This window comes from Ricinus communis, chromosome 1, assembly GCF_019578655.1.
Source record: "Ricinus communis isolate WT05 ecotype wild-type chromosome 1, ASM1957865v1, whole genome shotgun sequence".
Taxonomy (NCBI): Eukaryota; Viridiplantae; Streptophyta; class Magnoliopsida; order Malpighiales; family Euphorbiaceae; genus Ricinus; species Ricinus communis.
Genome location: NC_063256.1, coordinates 5,852,507 through 5,875,056, shown reverse-complemented (window position 1 = coordinate 5,875,056; position 22,550 = coordinate 5,852,507). Strand labels below are relative to the sequence as shown.

General features: G+C 30.0%; 2 protein-coding genes across 2 annotated transcripts; both read left to right on the top strand.

Moving 5' to 3' along the window:
- The first annotated feature begins 7,565 nt into the window (after positions 1–7,565).
- Positions 7,566–9,750, top strand: LOC8274718. Its single transcript, XM_002520924.4, has 3 exons — positions 7,566–8,646; positions 8,772–8,964; positions 9,063–9,750. The coding sequence occupies exons 1-3, from the start codon at positions 8,245–8,247 to the stop codon at positions 9,560–9,562; spliced, it is 1,095 nt and encodes a 364-aa protein (XP_002520970.1). The 5' UTR covers positions 7,566–8,244; the 3' UTR covers positions 9,563–9,750.
- Positions 9,751–19,482: 9,732 nt separating this feature from the next.
- Positions 19,483–20,838, top strand: LOC8274719 (protein ELC-like). The gene has a single exon (XM_002520925.4). The coding sequence runs from the start codon at positions 19,640–19,642 to the stop codon at positions 20,654–20,656; it is 1,017 nt and encodes a 338-aa protein (XP_002520971.1). The 5' UTR covers positions 19,483–19,639; the 3' UTR covers positions 20,657–20,838.
- Positions 20,839–22,550: the final 1,712 nt, after the last annotated feature.

The following is a 22,550-nucleotide window of genomic DNA, read 5'->3' as shown; positions in this document are numbered from 1 at the left end:
CTTCTGAATTCGGGCAGGACTCTTGTTGTGCATTGGGCCGCGTTTATGAATTGGGCCCGTCACAAAGGACTTAAATATTAAAGCCTGTTGGATGTATTTTTCTTACAATTTGACGTGGCCCAATCTTTAAGCCCAGAACGCTGATATTTTCTCCTCTTTTTATTTATTATTAGTATTTATTAGGAATAGCCGGTAAGAAATAGTTATTTCTTTACAAATTACACTCACCCTAATTCACCTAATGCAGTGAATGAGACTGTTTATTTAGGAAAGCTAAAATCTTTTCTCTTAACAACAAATATTCTTACTCTTTGAGCTAATCTCAAGTATAGATTAGTTAGTCTATTTGATAATAACCACTAGTTCGGTGTAGATAGCCGATTTATAATTTAGTATTAAAGGTAACTTATATATATATATTTTATGCACAATCCTATCACATTAACAATATGTTTTCAAATACATTCCAGTCTTTTTTCTTTAAACCATAATAGATTATGCTCATGTATTACATCCATTTTCTTATATTTCTAAGTTATTTGAAGTCTCGATAACACAATGATCATATTAATGTAATTAGAAAAATCACAATAAAAAAATAAATATATTTATAAATTGATGTTATGTAATGGATGAGGTTTCTAACTTAATAAATTTAGGGTTTTGAATTAATTTAAAGTTCTCTAATAATAGTTGACAGTAATAATACATTTTCATTTTTCTTAATATATAACAATTAATCTATGAATTCGTTTGAAAAGGCAACCTAGGAGGAGGGTCGCCACTAGCCAAGATGCACACAAAGAAAAGTTACTGCAGAAGAAGATGAAATGAAATAGAAATGTGTTTGCAGAAAAGTAGACAGAGAATAAAAGGCAATGGAGAGAGCGAGTGGGAGTGCGCTGTGCGTCCCTCAATCAAACAACAGCATAATTTTCACTATAGACGATGATGCCAAGGGAACATTCCAGGAAAATGAAGGCTAATCAATGCCCTATAAAGAGGGTACTCCTTCCCCTACCAGAGACTCCATAATCAATTTACTTTATTTAACCGTAGAGAATTAGCTCTACTATTGTTCTAGGTTTAAATTGTTTCTCATTTTTGTACGTTGCTATAATTTTCACCCAAGAGATCATCTATAAGTTACTACAGTTTAGGCCTAAAATTACCCCTCCAACAACATATTTAATCTTCACACAAAGTCAATTAACATGGTATTGGCAAGTTGGTTGGCAGATCTAATCGAGTAGCTTGTGAAGAAGCCTATGGAATTTGCTTCTTTAAAACATTCAATGTAGATATATTGGAACCTGATTAGTCTAATATCTAATCTTTCTTTTCTTTCCTTGTCAAATTGTGATATTAGCAGGGTTTTTATAGCTCCTGCTTTAAATAATAAGATAGACATAACATCAGTTTCAGTTTTTAAACTTATTGGCCAACTGTGATCTTAAAACCATGGGCCTAAAATCGGTTGATGAATGATGATGCACAAGATAAAATGCCTGATCGTGACTTGTTATGTAATGCCTCGGAGAAAAGGATGATATACCTAAGTTACGAATGAATGGAGGAAAAGGAGTTCAAAAAGACTACATGATATCATCATATATGTAGTCTTACCACAAGATCCATCTAAATCACTTACGCTAAAATCCAACTGGGAAAAGAGAACAACGATCCCGCCCAGCTACTGACCCACAGACAAAGATCACGTTACTAGTTTACAATTTTATACTTGTAAGATTAAATGGAACGGGAGTTGGTGTTAGGATACTAATCCAATGATTGAATGCATGTTCTCTTTTTGGTGGAATCTCATTCCTCAAATGAATTTTTTAAATAGTTTTTGTTTCTGTCTTAAAAAAAAATAAAAATAAAGGAAGAAAGAAATTACTTGTGTATCAATGACATACTTGCTGTCTTAAACAGAAGTGAAATACTGATCATAACCATATGGCATGACTGCCTCATAAAGTTTCAAAGTTCCATATTCATACTGGTGTATATCTGATGTTATTTCACACAAAATCATGACAGGAAAAAATAGGAGGGCAAAAGGGTTGGTCTATATTCTATAAACAATATACTAAAGTTTGGCTAGGCTACCTTTGTTTTACCCTCCCTCTGGTCAGTTTTACCTTCAATAGGTCCTGACAGTAACATGGTGGTACCATGCTACCACCAAAGCTTGAGGAGAGTAAGATGAATAATTGACATAGAAAGGAAGAGTGATTGCACCCAAGAGAAAAAAGAATTGCAAATTTTAGTTGCACTAGAGTGGATCCCATAGCAGATTTTGACATCCTATCTGCCCACCTCATCAAGAAAGAATTTTGTATCAAGATAGATAATTGATCAAAACGACCCCACATTAGGTCTACTTCCTCAACTGTAATGATTTTAACACTCATATTGGTCACTTCTTTGTTTTCTTTCTCTCAGGTCATTTTGATATGCAAAAAGAAAAGGTAGATGCGTGGTCTTTGTCAAGGGAAACAAGAATTCACGGTCAGTAAGTTTCTTCCTCCATGCTAAGTAGTGAGAAAGAAGCCCAATTACATCATACAGCAAAAACTGTTTCTCAGTTCTTAGGCAGACAAGATTTGTTGTTGCTGTTGTTTATGTGAAGGCCCACCTATGCATGCACACACATGGCTGTCCTTCTCCCATTATTGTATCCTACAGGCCCATTGTGGTGTCAAAATAACCAGTCATTTTCTCTTAGGTTTTAAGTTAAGTGCTTCCATGTATTTATAGGGTAAGTAAACGCTTGGAAGTTAAAAAATGTAATAATGAACTTACAGTTTTTACCAGAGAAAAGATAATTCTTTACAAATTGAAGTCCCAAATCGACATGAAGGAAGGTGCGCACACTGAACATGAACAAATATATGCAGTGGGGTACACTTTTGTATTGATTTGATGAAGTCTCTAGGAAATGAGATATAGTTCAAAAGAGTACTATGTATTTTGACATTATAGATGCAACAATTTCGCTGCCATCATAAATTGGCTGGGGTTGCAGAGAAGCCATTTTCACAATCATTGAAAGGAAGCCATTTTATATTTCAAATTTGATATTGGGATTATTGTACTCTTTTGTATTGCTTCTCCTTTTCCTTTTTGTTCATCCTTTTGCTGTGTTTACATTCTCGGCAAAATTGTTCAGTAAATGACTTAATAATAATTCTTTGGCAGATTACAAATCTCATTTCACTTGGCTTTAGTTTCAGAACCTGCAACTTCTCAATTTTTTTACTTTGTGGAAATTAGAGGGTAATGACTTTTAAAATTTGAAGTAACTGTTCATTCAAATTCAAATTGTACATAACATTATATGTGCCTTATTATCTGTGAATATCTTGTACTTTATGACTTGTTGACCTGTTTTCTTTTTTGTATAAAGGAAAAAACTGCAGTTTGGCTATGATTAGAGGTAATAAGCATAATAAACAAACATCCCTATCATATAAAAATGGTATCATTAGGGTGAATTGCACCATGGTTAACTATGAACCTAAGCATCCTTCTGGTATCATGTCAATCACAAGCAAAATTAATGTAGCTAGGGAAAAGGATAAAACAAGCTTGGTTGCCGAACCTTTCTTCTAGACACTCTTATTAATTCCTCTAAACCGACATTATGGACTTCACATTTTTAAAGAAGAGTGAAGAGAAAGACTCTCTAAGAAATTGCCTTGGTTTTCAAATTCAGCAGCCTTGCCATTGATTAATTAAATTTCTATATAATCTTATTCCCTTTTCGTCTTCTTTGTCTTTTTTTTTTTTTTAAAACAATATATGTATAATAGATATAAGACCCTTGAAAATCTATGCGCTTTTATCTATTTCAATTAACACCAAAAGTAAAGCGGCCATGTCGTTTGTTCTGTATAATGGTTTGTGCTAATTTAATTATTTGATTGATTGCATTAATATTTAGGGTTTTACTTTGGTGCATTCTCTTCACAAAGTACCAATCGGTGTTATTAATAATATATAACATATAGATAATGTCTTGCTACAAAACTCAATGGAGAAACTAGGGAACAATAATGTTGCTGCTTTCAATTCAAAAAATAGAAAAAGAAAAAGGTAATTCTCACCATACACTGCAATAAATAAAAAGGCCATATAAATATATTATTATTTTATAATGAAATAATTAATTTGTAATTATTTATTTATTAATGTATTTATTTGATGTATATATAGAGATATAGATAACAAAACTATGCAAAAAATTTCAAAACTGTTATGCATGTAGAAATCTTATTTTATTTCTCAATTAGGTTCCACTTGCTCAACTTTCCTTGGCCTCTCAATTACTTGTTTGACAATAGACTTATTATAACGTAACAAGAACCACCTAACTATCATTATATTAAATTTTAATGTTGTCCAATCCTCTCATAGTTGTTGGCTGTTATATGATTTCAGGTAATTATTTTTTATTTACCGTACATATTCTGAATAATCATTTCATTTTGATTTGTATATTCTTTTAAACTGATTTTGATTTGTATATAAGTTAAGAAATATACACCATAAATTGCTACAAAGTATTGTATGATAATTTAACTGAAGACTAAAATCCTGGTTTAAAATGTGATTGAAAAAAAAAAAGATTATTGAATGATGGTAGCGCCATCACTTGCATTATTCTACACTAGTTTAGGGGAAAAAAAAGAAAGACAGTATGTACTAGAAAATTGAATACAGCATTAGCAAAGGCTGCAAATCTACAATCATGGTTTAGTTTAATTAAGAAATTATATCATAATGTAACCTAAGTAAATATTAAACTTAAAAAAAATCCTTATGATTTCAACAAAACATTGGAATACCCTATTAGAAAAATCTATGCAACACCAATAAAATATTTTAAGAATTAGCTATTTTAAGTTTGCTTTGTGACAATAAATTTGTACATAGACTAATACGTTAATTATATCCATTTGATTTAATTATGCCAAGAACTCATAAGAATTTATTACCAAAATCATCTTCGATCATGCAAGAAGATTAATGCAAATTGCAAAGGGAGAATGGTGTTTAATCAATTTTTTGAAAGTATCTTTAAATTTTATTTCTAAATATATAAAATTGATATAAAAATATATATTTTTAAAATCGTTCCGTAAAACTTTTACTATTGATAATTTTTTTTTTATATATTATGAAATCAAGGTAAATGACTCATCAAACTCTATTATGTTAATTCTAAAATACTAAAATATCCTTATTTTATTAGAGGTTCCTTTTTTCTCTTCGACTCCTCTTCTTAACAAGAAAAAACCTACCAATCTTCCTTGTTAGATCAACGAGTCGTAGGAATGGCAGCACCACCACCATTCCACCCGCCAACATCAATATTTCCTTTAATTACAATCCACATTTATTTGTTTCTGAAATATAAAAGTCAAGAGAGAGAGAATAAATTGACCAAAGATGATCCATTTAATGGTGATGTTTGTTAGCAGAAGAATATTTTGTTGTGTTCTGTGATAATAGGTGTGACGTTGAGCAAATGGCAGCTATTTATAAGTACTAAAGTATTGATAGTCCCGTCATAAGTTATAAAGCACGACAATTAATACAAAATACAGTATTATTTTTATAATTATTTTATAATTGAAAACATATTATCATTGCGGAAATATCATTTCCATTAAAAACGTAGTATTGATATTTTCCCTTTATATATTCTGATTAAATATTAATTTGCATACAATTTATTATTATTATTATTATTATTATTATATTAATAATTTTTAAAATAAATAATGTCTTTTAATAGTACTATATAAAATTAAAAAATATTGATAATATTTTTTAATTTTTTTATATTACATGTTTATCTCTTGAAAGATATTATTTTATATATTAGTTTTATATTTCTATAATTTTATATTTATATTTTTATTTATACTAGTAATTTACTCATGCGTTGTATGATTATTATTATTATTATTTTAATTATAAAATTAAATTGATAAAATATAATTTAATATAATTTACTATTAATATTAATTTATTAAATTTTAAAAAATAATTACAAATTAATTATTTTTAAATATTTTTTAATTTTTAAAATTCTATAAGTGCCACAATATAAAATTATTTTAAAAATATATTTCATTAATTTTAATATTATATATATTAATATCATCAAAATAGTTGATATTATTTTTTAAAATAAAAAGTTATTGTATATTTTAAAAATTAATTTATAATTAAATATAATATTCAAAATATAAATCAAAATATTATTTTAAAATTAAAATTATTATCTAATTTAAAAAGTAATTTATTAGTTAATGTAATATTAAAATATAATTAATATGTTATTTTCTAAAATAAAATTAGTAAGAAATTATTTATTATTTAATATAATATTAAAATAAAAATTTATATATTAAAATTAAATAATATTTAGAAAATTTTAAAATTTAAAAACTAGTAATATATAAATACCTATGCATATTACAATTAGCAGGGTCTATACGCGCTTAATTGCTCCTGTAACACAAAGAAGAGAAGATCGGGGGAGGGGGCAGGGGGTTCGGAGAAAATTAAATGAAAAATTAGATATTGTATATACAATTATATACGATAATTGTATATAATATATTATTGTATTACTTAATAAGTTAATACATCAAAACTCATTAACTATGTGGATCAAAATAATAGTTATATCTGCAGTTCTGCATAATATGTAGACAAAGGATTAGTTAATATAATTTTCAGAATTTCATTATCAATCAACGGCTTACATTCTTAGATGGATACGTGGCTTGATCACATCATCTCCACTACGTAACGTCTCTCTTATACTGACGACGCGTGCCCCTAGAAAACGACATCGTCTCTCTCCGTTTTTACATTTTCCCAGATTAGCCTCCCGGCTCCCTGGTCCAAGCATCATGTAACAACAGTATATGTAACAGTCCCATGATCTAATCTGGACCCCACCCACCGCCTGTTCAAATTTACCGTTTGCTCACTCTCCTCAACAAACCACGCATTACTGACCCTCGTCGCATTCGTGGAGGGCATTTAGGTCAAACCACCTTCACTAACCACCGCTTTCAGTTTCATTTTTAATAATCCCACACAAAACAACGAGCATTTAACCAACAAGGTATAACATTTCTGAATGACCATTGTGCCCTTTTGTCTGCTACCTCCCTAGTCCATATCTTGGCTACCATCAATTTCTCAACTCTATCTTCATCATGGGTACTTTAGAGAATCCATCAACAACGCGTTAAATTTAGCTAACTAGTTTGGTTTCTCAAACTTGCCCATGCCACGACAATCAGAGACTCCCAGAAGTAGGAGGGCATAATAGGAAAGCAAAGTGGGACCATTATCGTCACTATCTAATAACGTGGTAGCGAGTGAGAAGCGCAAGAACACGAACCGGGTTCATCGACCGACACGTATCCATAAGCGCAGACACTACGCCAGTGCCACGTTGAATTAGTACGTGGCAATTCAGTCCTAGTCAGCATGAGTCCTCTTTCTTTCTTTAAAATGGCCCACGCCTAATCTTCTTCTCTTTATCGTCTTCTCACCACAAGCTTAAATCGCACAACAGGAGCAAAACCCTCTTATTTCATTTTTCTCTTTCTTTTTCTTTTTTCTTTTGGAAAAAAATTCCTCCGGCGATGAGCCGCCTGGAATTACAAGATATTTAGCCGGTAAAAATGGAGAGTCCGGCAAATGATTGTGCTTTAAAAAGCGAAAGCGAAAGCGAAAGCTTGAAGTTATCGAGGCGTCGCGTATTTCGGGAACTTTAAAAAACAGTGTATTGTAGAAAACCCTAAGCAAAAGCTACTTTTACTTAGCAGAGATTAGAAGTTATTCCATGCTTTGTCTCGCAAATCAGAGGCAAAATACTATATAATATTATATTAGAGAGTACCTGTTTTGTTTCAGTTTTTTCTTTTTAAAGAAAAGAGGCTCTCGAATTTTGTTTAGGAAGAAACAAACGCATTTATCTTTCTTTGGGAGCCAAATTCTGAATTTCGGTTTCGCTGATCTCAATAATTTTGTAATTTTGGTGTTTGCTATCTCATCATCAATAAGTCTGGTACCAGCCGTTTCTGGTTGTTTTAATTGAACGTGTTAGGGTTTTTATGTGTCAACTAACCTTTTAAAAATGGAGGGGAAATTAATGAAACTGTGTTGAGGCGTTTCTCTCGTGTTTGTTGCTTGATCACGCTGATCATGCCTTTTCAAATGAAGATCCAGCCAATTGATTCACTCACACCTGAAGAGCCACCTACTCGGTTTGAGCCAGTAAAGCAGGTGGTAAAATCGCGTCTCAGACGTCTTTTTGACCTCCAGTTCCTGAGAAATTCCGCCGCTGAAAAGGCCGTTGTCGATGAGCCGCATTTTAATAAAGATAGCGTTAATGAGTTTGAACCGAGCTCTGTTTGTTTGGCAAAAATGGTGCAAAACTTCATCGAGGAAAGCAACGAGAAGCAATCATCTGGTGCAGTTAGGTGTAGCCGGAATCGCTGCAATTGCTTTAATGGAAACTGTAATGATAGCTCTGAAGACGAATTTGATTCCTTTGGTGATTCTGCTAATGTTTTTTCTTCGAGCGAAGCAACTGAAATGCTAAAGGTAGATATTATTATTATTAATTTAGATTATGTCAAGTTTTGTCCTGATTTTGATTTTGATTCTGATTCAGAAGTAATAGTGTTAATTGTCTTTCTTTTTCCCACCCCGTCCTTTATACGGAGCAGAGTTTGGTTCCTTGTGCAAGTATGAGTGAGAGGAATTTACTAGCGGACACTGCAAGAATCGTTGATAAGAACAAGATCTGCAAGCGTAAGGACGGATTTTGCAGAAAGATTGTCACTGATGGACTAGTGAGTCTTGGATACAACGCTTCTATCTGCAAATCCCGTTGGGAAAAATCCGCCTCACATCCCGCCGGTAAATTTGCAATATATCTATATGGAAATTTTTGTGTATACATGTAATAATTTAAAAACGATAATGAGAGAATTGATAGAGCATGTTGATGAATGCAGGTGAATATGAATATATAGACGTGATAATTTCACGCGAGAGACTGCTAATCGACATTGATTTCAGATCAGAATTTGAAATTGCTAGATCAACGAAGGCCTACAAGTCTCTACTTCAAACTTTACCCTATATTTTTGTAGGCAAAGCGGATCGCCTCCAGAAGATAATCTCTCTAGTATCGGATGCAGCGAAACAGAGCCTGAAGAAGAAAGGCATGCACATCCCACCTTGGAGAAAAGCCGAGTATGTCAAAGCTAAATGGCTCTCTCCTCATATACGTGCCACACCTGAAAAGGAGCAATTTTTGAACGAGTTCGAACCGAGTCAAGAGGACAACTCTTTGGAGGATAGTCTGTTTGCTTTGTCATCTGAAGGTTCTGTAGAAGAAGAGAATTCGAGCGTGGTGAAAGAATGGAAGCCTCCTGAGACTAAACTTAAGAGTTTTCAGATCGGGGCTAAGATGGTCACTGGTTTAGCTTCGGTTATTGAAGATGAACCATGAAATTTTGGTTTTTTGCTTTTATTTCTTTCCTCTCTTCTTACTTGTTCTCCTCTTTTTTTAATTTTGGAGATAAGATATCGTATAATATGATATAACCCCATAAGCATCCCCTTCTGCTTTTTTGTGTAAGGGTCTGATTTCACTGATATCAATAAAACTTTTACTGTAAGAATAGTCATACAGCTAAACATCGGTTTTTTTTCGTTGGTTTAGTAATAATATCGATACATCTTCATTTCTGACTCGAAGAATAGAAGTTCTGTAGATTCTGAAATATGTTCCTATTGATTTCTGGATTTTTCTTTCCTTTTCTTTTTTTTCCTAAAAAATTGCTGGATAAAAGGAGGAAGCTTGCATCATCGATGGAATCCATTTGAGGTTATGGTAATTTTCGAGTGTTTTATTTGTTTGTGAATATATCTTTTATTTAGTCAATTTCATGTCACTGTCCATCGGTGATTTACGAATTTTTTTTTTTTTTTTAATATTATGGGGAGAGGAGAAGATCCGAATTTGATGAAGAAGAAAGGACAGACTCGTGCAGTCTCGATTGCCGCGAGGTGAGGTCTGAGGCCTTTTAGGATAAGTCCATTTTTAATACTGTGCAAACATTATTCTAATCCAATAATTCCATTTTTGTTTTATACGGATTATCTGTGGCACATAATTATATTTGCATATTAGCGTTACGACACTGCTTTTCTAAAAATATGTTAAATGAAATTTCAGTTTTTAAACAGAAAACAAGGCTATCTAACTCGTCGGCGATGAGATGTGAATTTTAACTCTTCTAGGCCTCGTTTGTAATTTTAGATTTGGAGGCTCTCGCAATGCACTGCCAATATCTGGGCCTTGATTGCTTGACCAATTTAGCAAAGAGGACAGTAATTTTTGTTTCCATTGTTTTATCGTCTAAAAAGAAGGGAGAAATAGGAGGGTTTAGAAAACAAAATTTAGATATCTAGTGAATGATTATACTATAGTTAAAGAGTATATGGGTTATGGTGATTTCATGGCTACTACTAGAGTACCCATCATGAAGAAGAGGAAAAAAGATGTTGAAAAGAGAGAAAATTTTGGATTTGGAAATTATCGACTATAGAAAAGCAAAATGTAAAGGAATAAAAGCTTCCCTTCCTATCCGTCCTTTAAACTTCAGGAGAAAATGTAATGTGGGGTTATAGCTTTCATACAAGGAAAGGCAATTAAAGTCTTCAATAGTTAACTTGTGAAGCGGAGAAAGAGGTGGTTGGAAGGAAAAAAATGCAGCGATCCGAAGCGTGTTGAACAAAATTAAAGTACTTCAATTCAAAGCCACTAAATTAGATTTTTTTATTAATATGTTGTCTTTATCCATTCACTGTTCGTGCTTTGATTAACTTGTCGAATAAGCCAATAGTTCGTTTTCTGTTATTAAAATCTGGTGACGTTTACAATGGCCTTCTTCTTTTCCAATGAAAGATTCAACGTTTCTTATATATTTCCATTAAAAAAAGTTGGCCACATAAATTTTCTGACAGTGGAATTTTTCTTTTATGGAAGTTGAATATCCAATTCATTTCTCTATTTGATTTAGAAGTGGGTTTCCTCCGTTCTCTCTCTTTTCTAAATGTTCTGTTTGTTTTTCTTTTTTTCTTTTTTTTGTGGGAACTTCTTTTAGCAGGAATTTCAAAACTGCACAAAGAGATGCCCTTCTCGACAGTGAATTTTTCAAATTTTAATCTTTAGCCCTGGCGCACGCACTGCTTTTGCTGTCTACTCATTGCTAACATGCTCTCCGAATTTGTCGTATTTGTATTGCTGGGTCCACGTAGTATCTGGGAAATTGTACCACAGAGCATTTATATAGTAGTGATATTTTTCTTTTTTTTTTTTAATTGCTATGATCTTTATTTATCTATTTATCCATATACCAATAATTGTATATTGTACAATTTTGTTGATATTGTCATACGCAGGGGTATTTAATTAAATAGATAATCTGACCAATTTAAAAAAATTTGATAATAATTATAATTAATTTATGGATTTAAATTGTAAATATCTGAAATCGAATAATAATATAAATTAAATTTGATTTTAAATTTAGAAATTATAACAATACAATAGAATTCGTATAATATTTTTATAATTTTTCGATTTTTTACGAAAAATTTCTTATTTTATTTTATATTTTTTATCTATTAAATTTTAAATTTTATTTATTTGATTATATTTTAGAAATTAAAATTCTATAAGAAAAATAAGTGTTAACCAATTCACGAATACTCTCGTCTTATGTGGCATGATGGAGATAATGTATAATGTATACTGATTCTTTTTAAACTTTTAATTTTTTTTTTATAATTAGTTTGCTTGGGATTATGTTATTAAAAAAGTTAATTTTTTAATTGGTGTCATTAATCGTAAAAATATAGTTTTTACAGATAAAATTATTAAAATCACATAATTATTAAAATTAAAATTTTTTAAGTAAATTTATTCTATTGTATTTTTGTAGATTTTATTAATTATATACAGACACGTGGTTTTATTTATTAATTATTATATTTTTATTAATAAAAATATAATAATTAATAAATATAATTATATTTTAATATATAATTAATTTAATAGAAATTAAATTTATTTAAAAGAAATTATTTTGTAGAAAATGTCTATTCTTAATATTTATTTCTAAAAGTGCAATCGGTGGCTAATTGTGATTTTTGCTGATATGCATCTTTTGTTATAAAATCCTATAGAAAAAGGAGTTAGCAAAATCTTGCTCAGTGAAGTTCAGGATTACAATGGTGAATCACTCTTTGCTGTCTGATGCTTGAGGAATTATCGTCATTGAATCAGCTTTTTGTGTTAATGAGTCAGTGATATTTTTCTTTCTTTATTGGATTTTATAAAGAAAAATACATCCAAGTAAAAGCGTCGCGATTTCAATTTAATAAATTGCTGAATTGTATTAAAGAGGAAATTGAAGTGTGGGTATTTGAGTAAATATTTAAAAGAACACGACAGACTTTCTTAAAAAGCTCGTCATTTAGGAATTTTTAAGTAAGTAGCCTATTAAAATTGTCATATTCTCAGGTCATGCATCTTGTTTGGCAAGAAGATCATTACAAAGATGGAACGGGGTCGCTTTAGTTATATTATCCAAAAGCATCTAAAATAAATAAAATCATTTCTATGATGAAAATGTAAAGTTTTTATTCCTGGATAACAAATTGAACTTTAAAAAGAAAATTGAATCAGTTGTAGAATTTGGTTAGGTTCCCCTTAACTCCTCCAAACATAAATTGTACAGACAAGTGGAGCGGCTTTAGCCATTTCATTCTCGTTCACAGGGAAGCCCCATCCCATCTACTAAACCACTTTGTTAGATAGCAACATCTTAATAGCTACCTGACCTTATATGATGACATTTGTCCATTGCTTTATGGTGGCTACCCACTCTAAAACTTTTGGCAAAGGTCTCTGATGATTTTTTTTACTTTTTTCCCCCTTCCCTTGTATTTAAAATCAACTGGGATCAACGGTCGAGAAATTTAATTAAATTTAATAAGCTAATTTAACCTTGGCCTTAAATAGGATTTTAGAGTTTTAGACTAATAATATTTTTTTAAAATGTTTTAATTTCAGTATCCTTAATTAGCATTAAAATAAAATAACTATTTTTCATTATTGTAATTATTATTTTATTTGAAAAATGATTTATTAGTTAATACAATATCTATCAATAATATTATTAAGAACATCTTGCAATTGCATGCTAAACGATGTAGTTTCTTATATTGAATCAAATGGCAAACCAATAAGCTTATGAGTTCAGTACATTGTCGATTAATATTTTTACTTTTTAAATACATGAACCAGATAAGACTGAGAATATGATGTAGTTTATAGATTTATTATTTTGATCAAACTATCTGCATAAATATTAAAAGAAAAAATTAGCCAATAGGAAGTGAGACTAAAGAATGGATTTTATTATATAAAAACTCGATATAAGAATTGAGAGCATATCGGTTCTTATAATAAACTAAAATCAAGCACGTGATTTTATTTATACGAATAAAGAAAAAGAAAAGGTTAGGCAAAAGCTATAATGGGACTGTTTTTGCTTATGATGTCGTCTTAAAATGTGTGATACGTCACATGTTCCATAACTAGAGAAGATCAAATAATTTAATAAAATTAATTAGAACTTGGCATTGAAAATAATGTGGTAGAAATGCGCAGAGGACTTTGCTTAAAAGTAGCATGAATAATACTTTACATATGATATATTAATGGGCTCCTCTGTACGACTGTGATAAAGAGATACTCTGCTCATGCCACTGCCCAAAGTCAATAATTTTGTCACCACTGAATTACTAGTGTTATCTATTGCCCTTTAAAAATCCTCAATCGCTTACTGGTGTTCCCTGAATAAAAATAAAGTTTAGGTAACAAAATGTACAGTAGAAAGTCCGAAGGAGAAACAAGGACACCTGTTAACATTTTGTTTCTGAATATTTTCAGGATCTGATTCGTTAGCAATGGAAGATTCATATGTGGAAAACACTAGAACCCTTTGGTTAATATTAAATACGAAATCTCTTGGCTCAAATTGTTGTAATTTGGTTCTTGACTATTATAGCAGCATGTTTCAATTGGCATCATTTTTATTTATTGAATTATTAGGTTTCAGAACTCAATTTTATTGATAAAAAAGTCTGATAATAGATTTTTCTTTCCCTGGAACAAAGTTGTAGTTGTTGTTACAATTAAAAATACCAAATTCTGAAGATGATAAATAAATAATTTTTGAGCTTGAGACTTCCTTAATATTCCTATCCTGCCAGAACACTCCTAATCAGTAAAAAGAGAGTTTATTTATATCATCTTGAATAATGAATAATAAATGGATGATTTCAATTTCAACTGAGGAAGGGAAAAGGACAAACAATGGTTTATTTGTTAATGTTATCTTTAATACTGAATGAATGAATAGTAGACGAATTATCCTAATTTCAACTGAGCAAGGGAGAAAGGAAGAAGAAAAGAAAAAGTGCAAAAAGCAAAAGCCTAAATGTGGACCAGCAGGCCCTGACATGACATATTGCAAGAGAGGGGACCAAAGACAAACATGACCTCCTCCTCCTCCTCCTCCTCCTCCTCCTCCTCCTCTACAGAAACGTTAAAAACAAAGAGTTGATTGTGATTTGCCCTTCGGTGGAGTTAAAAAGCAGTAAACAGAAGGGTGTGGTGGAGGATGAAGATAAAAGAAGAAGAAGAAGAAGAAGAAGAAGAAGAAGAAAAGAGATGATTCCTTCTCGTCTCGTGACTTGTGACCCTCCAATTCTTAGTAACAAACAAAATTATTATAATATTGGTTCTTATCGGTGCCAAAGGACACGAGACTTCCATTGATGATGATCCAATTTACCATTTACCATTACTGTTTCTTTACTGCTCTCGGTGCATTTTAATTTGGACCACTCATATATTTCATTATTCGAAATAATGATGATACAATTCCATCTTTTTCTTTTTTGTTTTATTTATTTAAATAGAAGCCGACTTTCTGAGACTAAAGATTCGATAATCATATATGTGAATGCATGAATAAAAATTCAAATATTAACGGCAGCTTTCTCTTTTTCTTTTTATTATTCTTATTTGAGAATTGTTTACTTTTGAGGTTAATAAAAAAGTTTTATACATCTCTCGTATGAATGTTGTGATGAATTGAGTCTCAAAAAGCTTTAACTAGACCAGTAACCGTCTTTTGAACGGGTTAAAATATTTTCTAAATAATTATAAAATAAAATATTTATATAATATTAACAAAAATATTATAAAATATTAAAATATTAGATAATTATATATTATAATTTATCAGTTACTAAATTTTATTATAATTAGTATTTTATGGGTTATTTGAAAATTTCAGCATTTAGTATTATTTTTTTAAATAAAATATTAAAAAAAATTAAAAACTTAAACTTGCATGGTTAAAAGTTGAAGAGATAATAAAATATGTGATAATAAACTTTAAAAAATATATCAAAGTGCATAAAAATGACTTTAAAAAATAAAGAGTTACATTTAGAAAAGAAAAAATATCTCCTAAAATACTCTTTTTAAATAAAGAGAATATTGATTTGAATTTAACTAATGTAGTATAAAAAAAAAGAATAAAGATAAATTTATCCGTTCATAGAAAAGAATTCATGACAAATATAAGAATAATGAAGAAATTGAGCTGAAGAAAATAATAATAACTTGTGAATAAAATAAAATAAAATAAATAGCAAAAGATAATAAGTATAATAATTAGCAAAGATACTATATATTAATAATAGATCTTATTATCTTTCTAATATATATATATATAAATATATATATATATATATATATATAAATAAAATAGTAAAAGAATGAAAATTTAAATTTGGATCATAAAAAAATTAAAAGAAATTTGTGATATATTAAAAAATTTATTAGTCCAATATAATTAAAAAATTTATATGTATATATATATGTGATAAAAAATAAAGAAATAAAATAGCAAAGTTCTAACAATCTAGTTTTTAAAAAATAAGTATTATATAAATATATGAGAACTTATTAATGCAATAAAATAAATAAAGAATTAAAATAAATAAATAAATAATATATATATATATTTCTCATGTTTATTTACCTTAGTATATAAAAATAGAAAATATTCATAAGAATGCATTATAACTTTTATAAAATATTAATATATATTTAATTAAAAGTACCGTAAAATAAAATAAAAATTTATTTTGATATTAATATAATTATAAACTGCATTATATAATATATAAAATAAATTTTTTTAATATAAAATAAATAAAACAATTATGCAATGACATAAGTAAAGTTCTAGTAGTTACATATAAAAGAAAAGGAATAATAAAATAAAAGAAGTTAAAAAATTTAGATACAAGACCGATGAAAGAAAGAAGCTAAGAAGTTTAAGTGAAATAAAACTTTTTAAATACTTTATTTGAAGAGAAGAGAGAGGGAACTTGATAACCGAGTATCATAAGCAAGTCTGTCACATTCTAGAAAGGCGGAGTTGACTAAATGTTGATATCCATTATGATTGGGATTCTAAAAGAATGTGTCTCAAGAGGATTTTAGGTATAGAGTCCGACCCGACTTAGAATTCTAAAGAGAAATAAGAGTATAAATCCTAATACAATTAGGATGACCTATAAATGTGGAGTTCTCTTTTAAATAGACTAGAAGACTTTCAATGTCTATATAAAAAATATGGGCACTACACTTATAGGTATATACAATATGATATATTTATATATTTTAGTCACTTTTACACAAATTATTGAATATATCATTGGAATGAGTGGCCGGACAACTATATTCAGCACTTTCTAACATTTCCTTACAGCTACTCTAAAGATTGAGGTCAGCCTTTGAAGATCGTTGTTGATAGCTCGTCTGAGTTATCAGAATTTAAGAAAAAAAAATCATAAGAATAATTTATGTAAATAAAGAAAATTACCTTAAAAAATTAAAAAAAAGCCATGTAAAAAAGAGAAAACATATTACTGTTATATATATATACCGATATAGATAGTTAGTCCCTTTGTAGCATAATAAGTATCTTTCTAAAATTTTCTTTTTATATTCTAAATTAAGCGTGGTTTTAAGAAACCAATGCAGTAGTAATGATTTTTTGTTGTTAGCTTTACCTTTATCCATTATAAGTAAAAGCATTAATGAAACAAGAGAGAAAAATATAGTAGTCATATTGAGTTAATTTTCACTATAATTTAGAATATTCAATGGATCCTTTAATCCTTATGCACAATACTTATTTTAAAATTGAGGAAGTATTAATTAGGATTCTAAAAAATGTAAGACTGAAAGTTGTACATTATTTTATTAATTAAATTAAAAATTAATGAGTAAAAAATTAGTAATTTGATGCACGATTAATAATGTTAGTTTTAAATTATTTATCGGCTTGGTCGAATAAATGAAAATAAATCAAACAAAATTTGAGTCTTTTGTTCTTGCCTTTGAATCATAATATCTATTTTTCCAAAAAATCTTTTTTTTTTTTTTTTTTTAAAAAGTAGAAATTTTTTCCTTGTGCAGCATATTTGGGTTTTAACTTTCCAATGAAAAAGAAGAAAACAAGAAAAAGAGAACCCTTAAAACTCACGTTATAAAGAAATGTTAAAATGGAAAAAAAGCAAAATAAGTTGGCACAAAAAGTAAAGGAAGAGAAAAGCATGGAGAAACCTACATAACATAGAACAAAAGAAAATAAAGAAATTCCTTCATAAAAATAAAAGGATAAAGAAATAGTAATAATCATAACAAATTGTAAGAAATGGATGTTAGCCAATAGTTTTCGTTTTGAATCATTTTTAGAAAGAATCCAATTAATCAAAAATATTTATATTATATTTAATTGAAATTCATTATAGAATTTTTTATTGAGTATAATTATGTATTCTTTACAAAGAAAAAAAATGATTGTTACCTAAAACTTATTTATTTGTAAAGACTATATTTTAGTTTTGTTGTCGCATACTTTGTCGTTCTTGTTTATTATTACTTAGCCTGAAGATACATTTTGCCTTCAGCTTTTCTATTATCCTATTGTTATCTACTAATTTTGCTTGCAGGCCCAGGCCTTAGGGGCTCTATTTGCCACTGGGTCCTAGCTAGACCAATTAACATATTATTGGCTCTCTCTTTCTGTATTTATCCGGTGCAGAATTCAATTCAAGCCCAATACTATGTTATAAGATCTCAATCGCAGATTTTCAATAATTCCTCAAGGTTTTTGTTTTTTTCCTTGAAGAAACTTTCTCACCTGATTCTGATTCTGGAAGAATAACAAATTATAGATTTCATACTTGTGTACTCCTTTTGCGCTGGGCTTCTAATATATATTTAAAAAATTTACAGAAATTTAATCTATCACGTTATTTATAGATTAAATTAATTATATTTTGATAAATAATTTTATTTTTTAAATATTATATTTTTATTGGTTGGTTTATTTATTACTATTAACAACTTATAATTAAAATTCAACCAACAAATATTCAACATTTAATAAATAAAATCACATATTACTATACAATTAATTTAGTTTACCGATGACATTCTAGGTAAGAATTTCTCTTAAATATGTTTCAGAAGCCCTGTTAAAAGCAGCACACAAGGTTATTTACGAGCATGTTTTGATCTCATAAATAGCATTTTTCTCACCAATTTTACTGTTTGTGAGTGTCTCCCGTTTCGTTACGCTTCTCACACAAGAAGAGACTTGTCGTTTTAAAAAATCACATTTTGTTTTAAAATTGGATATCAATTTTTAATTTATATGTTTTGGGTATTAAAACTTCACTTTAAAATTCATTAATAAATATTTTCGGTATCCATCAAATTATAAATTTATGTTCATCCTAAAAAAATTACAGTATTATATTAATTTTCTTCTTCTCAAATTGAGATTACACCACCCCCAATTCATATTTTGTTTTCTATATTCAAGATCAATTAATCAAATATTGAAACAGCAAACAGACACCAACCCAAATTATTGGTTCACTAGTTCATCAGATTGAGGCTAATTCTCATGAGGGAACAGACTTGCTTGTGCAACAAGGTTAATTAGACAATAAATATACTACTTGGTCTTCAATGTTTATATTAAAAATATATTAAAAAAAATAAGTTGCTGAGTTGATATGGATTAGGCCTCCTATATTTTATGGGAAAACATGCAATCAGAGGAAGCTTCCTCCTCCTCCTCCTCCAGGTCAGAAGTAAACTTTTGAGCAACTAAAAACCTGACGCTTATCAGAAAAAGAAAAAATAAATACAACAACAATAATCCGGTTAAAATCTTAATCTAAGATTGACTTCACTAATCTTCTTAGTCTTTCTATAAACAAAATTAAAAATTTTCCTCAGACTGATTTTGCCACTTAAAAGAATTAACTTCTATATGCAACTCGCATACAGATAATCTCTTCCTAAACAGATTAACCTCTCTGTTTTTTTTTTTTTTTTGCAATTCAAGGAATGGCGCCATCCTCCTCAATCCAATTCATTGACACAGCACTTTCTTGCACCAGTACACCTTATGCACTATCTTACCCTGACCCTAAACAAAAATGGATCATTAGGAAACACCTCCTTTCTCTAATAATTGACTACCCAACTTTTAAACCTTCCACCGATACTTTCTTCCACAATGATGGCACTGCCGTCTACCTCCTCAACGCGGCCGGCAATCTCCATCTCGCCGGTAGTAAATACACCCCCCCTGTGCCTCTCACCATTTGGGTACATGAGAACTATCCTTACATGCCTCCTATTGTTGTCGTCTCACCAAATGATTCTATGTCTCCGATTCATCAGAATCACCCTTTTGTCGACCCTTATTCTGGTGCCACCTCTTCTCCTTATCTCCAAACCTGGATATTCCCTCGCTGTAACTTAACTGAACTTGTTCGTAATCTTGTCAAGATTTTCTCTCACGACCATCCTTTTTTAACTCCCTCCCCTTCTTCTAGTTTGACTCACCCTTCTCTTGTCTCGAAGATGGAGGCTCTTGACCGCCTTTCGGGTACGATTCACTATGATAAGATTGCATTGAAGGCCAAGAACGAAGAAGAAATGGAGGGGTTATCAAGCTTACAAGTAGAACTGATGAAGCGAAATCACGTCGCGAGAAACATGATCATTAGCCTTGAGAAAGAGAGAGGGAGCTTAAAGGAGAGAGCAACGGAGTTGATGGAACAGGCTGATGTGGTGATGAATTGGCTGAGAGTTAATGATGTTACAATTGAAGGAGATGGAATGGAAGATGCATTCGAAGGCGATGATGAAGAGTCGAGATCGGTGATTGATTGCTTGGCTGCAGAGAGGGCTATTGAGGATGTGATATATGCATTGGACAAGGCAGTAGAGGAAGGAGCAGTGCCTTGTTTTGATGCATATCTTAGGCAAGTGAGACTCCTGGCAAGAGAGCAGTTCTACCATAGAGCTAGGCTTGTAAAATTAAGAGGTCCTGACATACTCCTTTGGCCTGATTGATATGCAAACAAGTACCACTTTCTTGGGAACAGCTGAAACTGTTGTGATTAGAGGTCATCAGGGTAAGTTATGAAATGTAGAAACATTGTTGCATTTGTTGTTTGTTCTTGGAGAGAATCAAACCATACAGGAAGAAAAAAAGTGTTGTTTGTATAGTAAATTATTTATGGTTTGATCTGCTAGTCGGTGGTAATTAAGATAATATGTTAGGCAATTATGACACGCATACGAAGTCAGCATAAAATTGAATACCCTTCTTTAAATTAAAAGAAATCGTGGTTACCAATGTTCTAAAAACTCAATTTCAATTACGCAATTTATTTCAAGCAGAGCAGGGTGAATAAGCTAAAATCCTGATCACATTAATGAATTAAAAGAACAAAGGCCTTCCTCCTTGGGGTTTACGTTTAAACAAAGCCTTTCGTAGATATCCCGCGAGTCATGGCCTTTTTGAAGGTGAATATAACCCCAACGAAAGAAGGCCTCTCGGAAGGCCCAATAAAGCTGAGGGCTCCTAAGAAGAATCTCACAACAGAACATTTTTAATTAGAGATCCAACATATTTCTGTCGGTTCGATCTTTAATTAAAATAATTTAAATTGAATATAGTAAATTAAAAGATGAATTTCATCAAATTATTAATTTGGTCTGAATTTTTAAAAGTTCCATAACTTTGCGTGCCCCTATTCCTAGTGGTTGTTTGAATCCGAAAGGCATTGAATAGTAAACTGTCAGTTGCGTGGGTTAATTAATGTGGTTTTATCAAGTCACTTTCCCAGAGTGGGTATTTATTGAATTTGTTTACCCACACCTCAATTTTCCTGTTTTCATATGGAAAGTAAGTTTTGAAAAACCAAACACTTAATATCGGTGATTATATATATGGCTGACCCGAAATATCAATAAAATGTATTTTTTATATGAAAAAATACTATTTATTTCAAAGTAGAAATACAATAAATATATCTTAACAGTAACATAATATATAAATTTACATAAAAAAATAACTAAAATTTAGTGAAAAAATCATAAATTTTTTATTAAAAATATTTATAGTAATTAATGCAATTAATTTAATTTTTTAATTAAAAATCTAAGTGATAAATAAATTACTATTAAATTAAATTAAATATTTATTTTAACTTGATATACATATATTGTGTGTCTACTTGAGACAAATAGCATTATTTTTTTTTTAAATTGTTTTTTTTGAAAGGTTTTTATACGGTTAATGAAATTAGAATCAGAATCTTGATTTTAAAAATATGTTTGTTTAATTTCAGGTCTCATAGTGGTATTCTTCTGAGTAGAAGCAAAGATTACATAAAACTCAGATTCAAATACAAGTTAATGACAATAAGGAAAAATAAGAACACTGACCTTTTCGTGTACTGACAATTCTAATCACATTGATAAGAACATTAGTGGGAGTATATGGACATTTTACGGCCTTGGCATTGGCAAGACCTTCTTCTGTTAAATGAACAGTTTTCTCCCACTCAGATTCATAATTTCCTCCAATAAATTTGGTATTTGCAATTGTAACCTTGAACTTCAACAAATTTTCTTATAATAGATTCATTGGATTTGGAGGCAATAATGAAACAAATTAATTTTTTACTGAAACAGAAATTGTCATTCAAATTTTAATTATCTGTCTTATTTTCCAATCTTGAATAAAAATAAGTTAGTAAAATCAAAATTATCACTCCTCACTACTAATTAGAAAAACAAAAAAATCCTTTTTTTGTTTTGGGACAGTAAGAAGAGGGATGCTGCTCGAAGCTTAAACAGAGTAACGGACACGTATACTTACCGTCTATTAGTATCCACCCCGTTTACAATAATACCCCTGCTTCTTCAATTTATCCGCTTTTAAACAGCATCCATAACA

Bases quoted from the DNA above. Each gene is read 5' to 3' on its own strand.
- LOC8274718 (XM_002520924.4), top strand. From the start codon at position 8,245: ATGCCTTTTCAAATGAAGATCCAGCCAATTGATTCACTCACACCTGAA. The intron at 8,647-8,771 runs GTAGATATTATT...TATACGGAGCAG, and splicing joins AAGCAACTGAAATGCTAAAG to AGTTTGGTTCCTTGTGCAAG. The intron at 8,965-9,062 runs GTAAATTTGCAA...TGATGAATGCAG, and splicing joins ATCCGCCTCACATCCCGCCG to GTGAATATGAATATATAGAC.
- LOC8274719 (XM_002520925.4), top strand. From the start codon at position 19,640: ATGGCGCCATCCTCCTCAATCCAATTCATTGACACAGCACTTTCTTGC.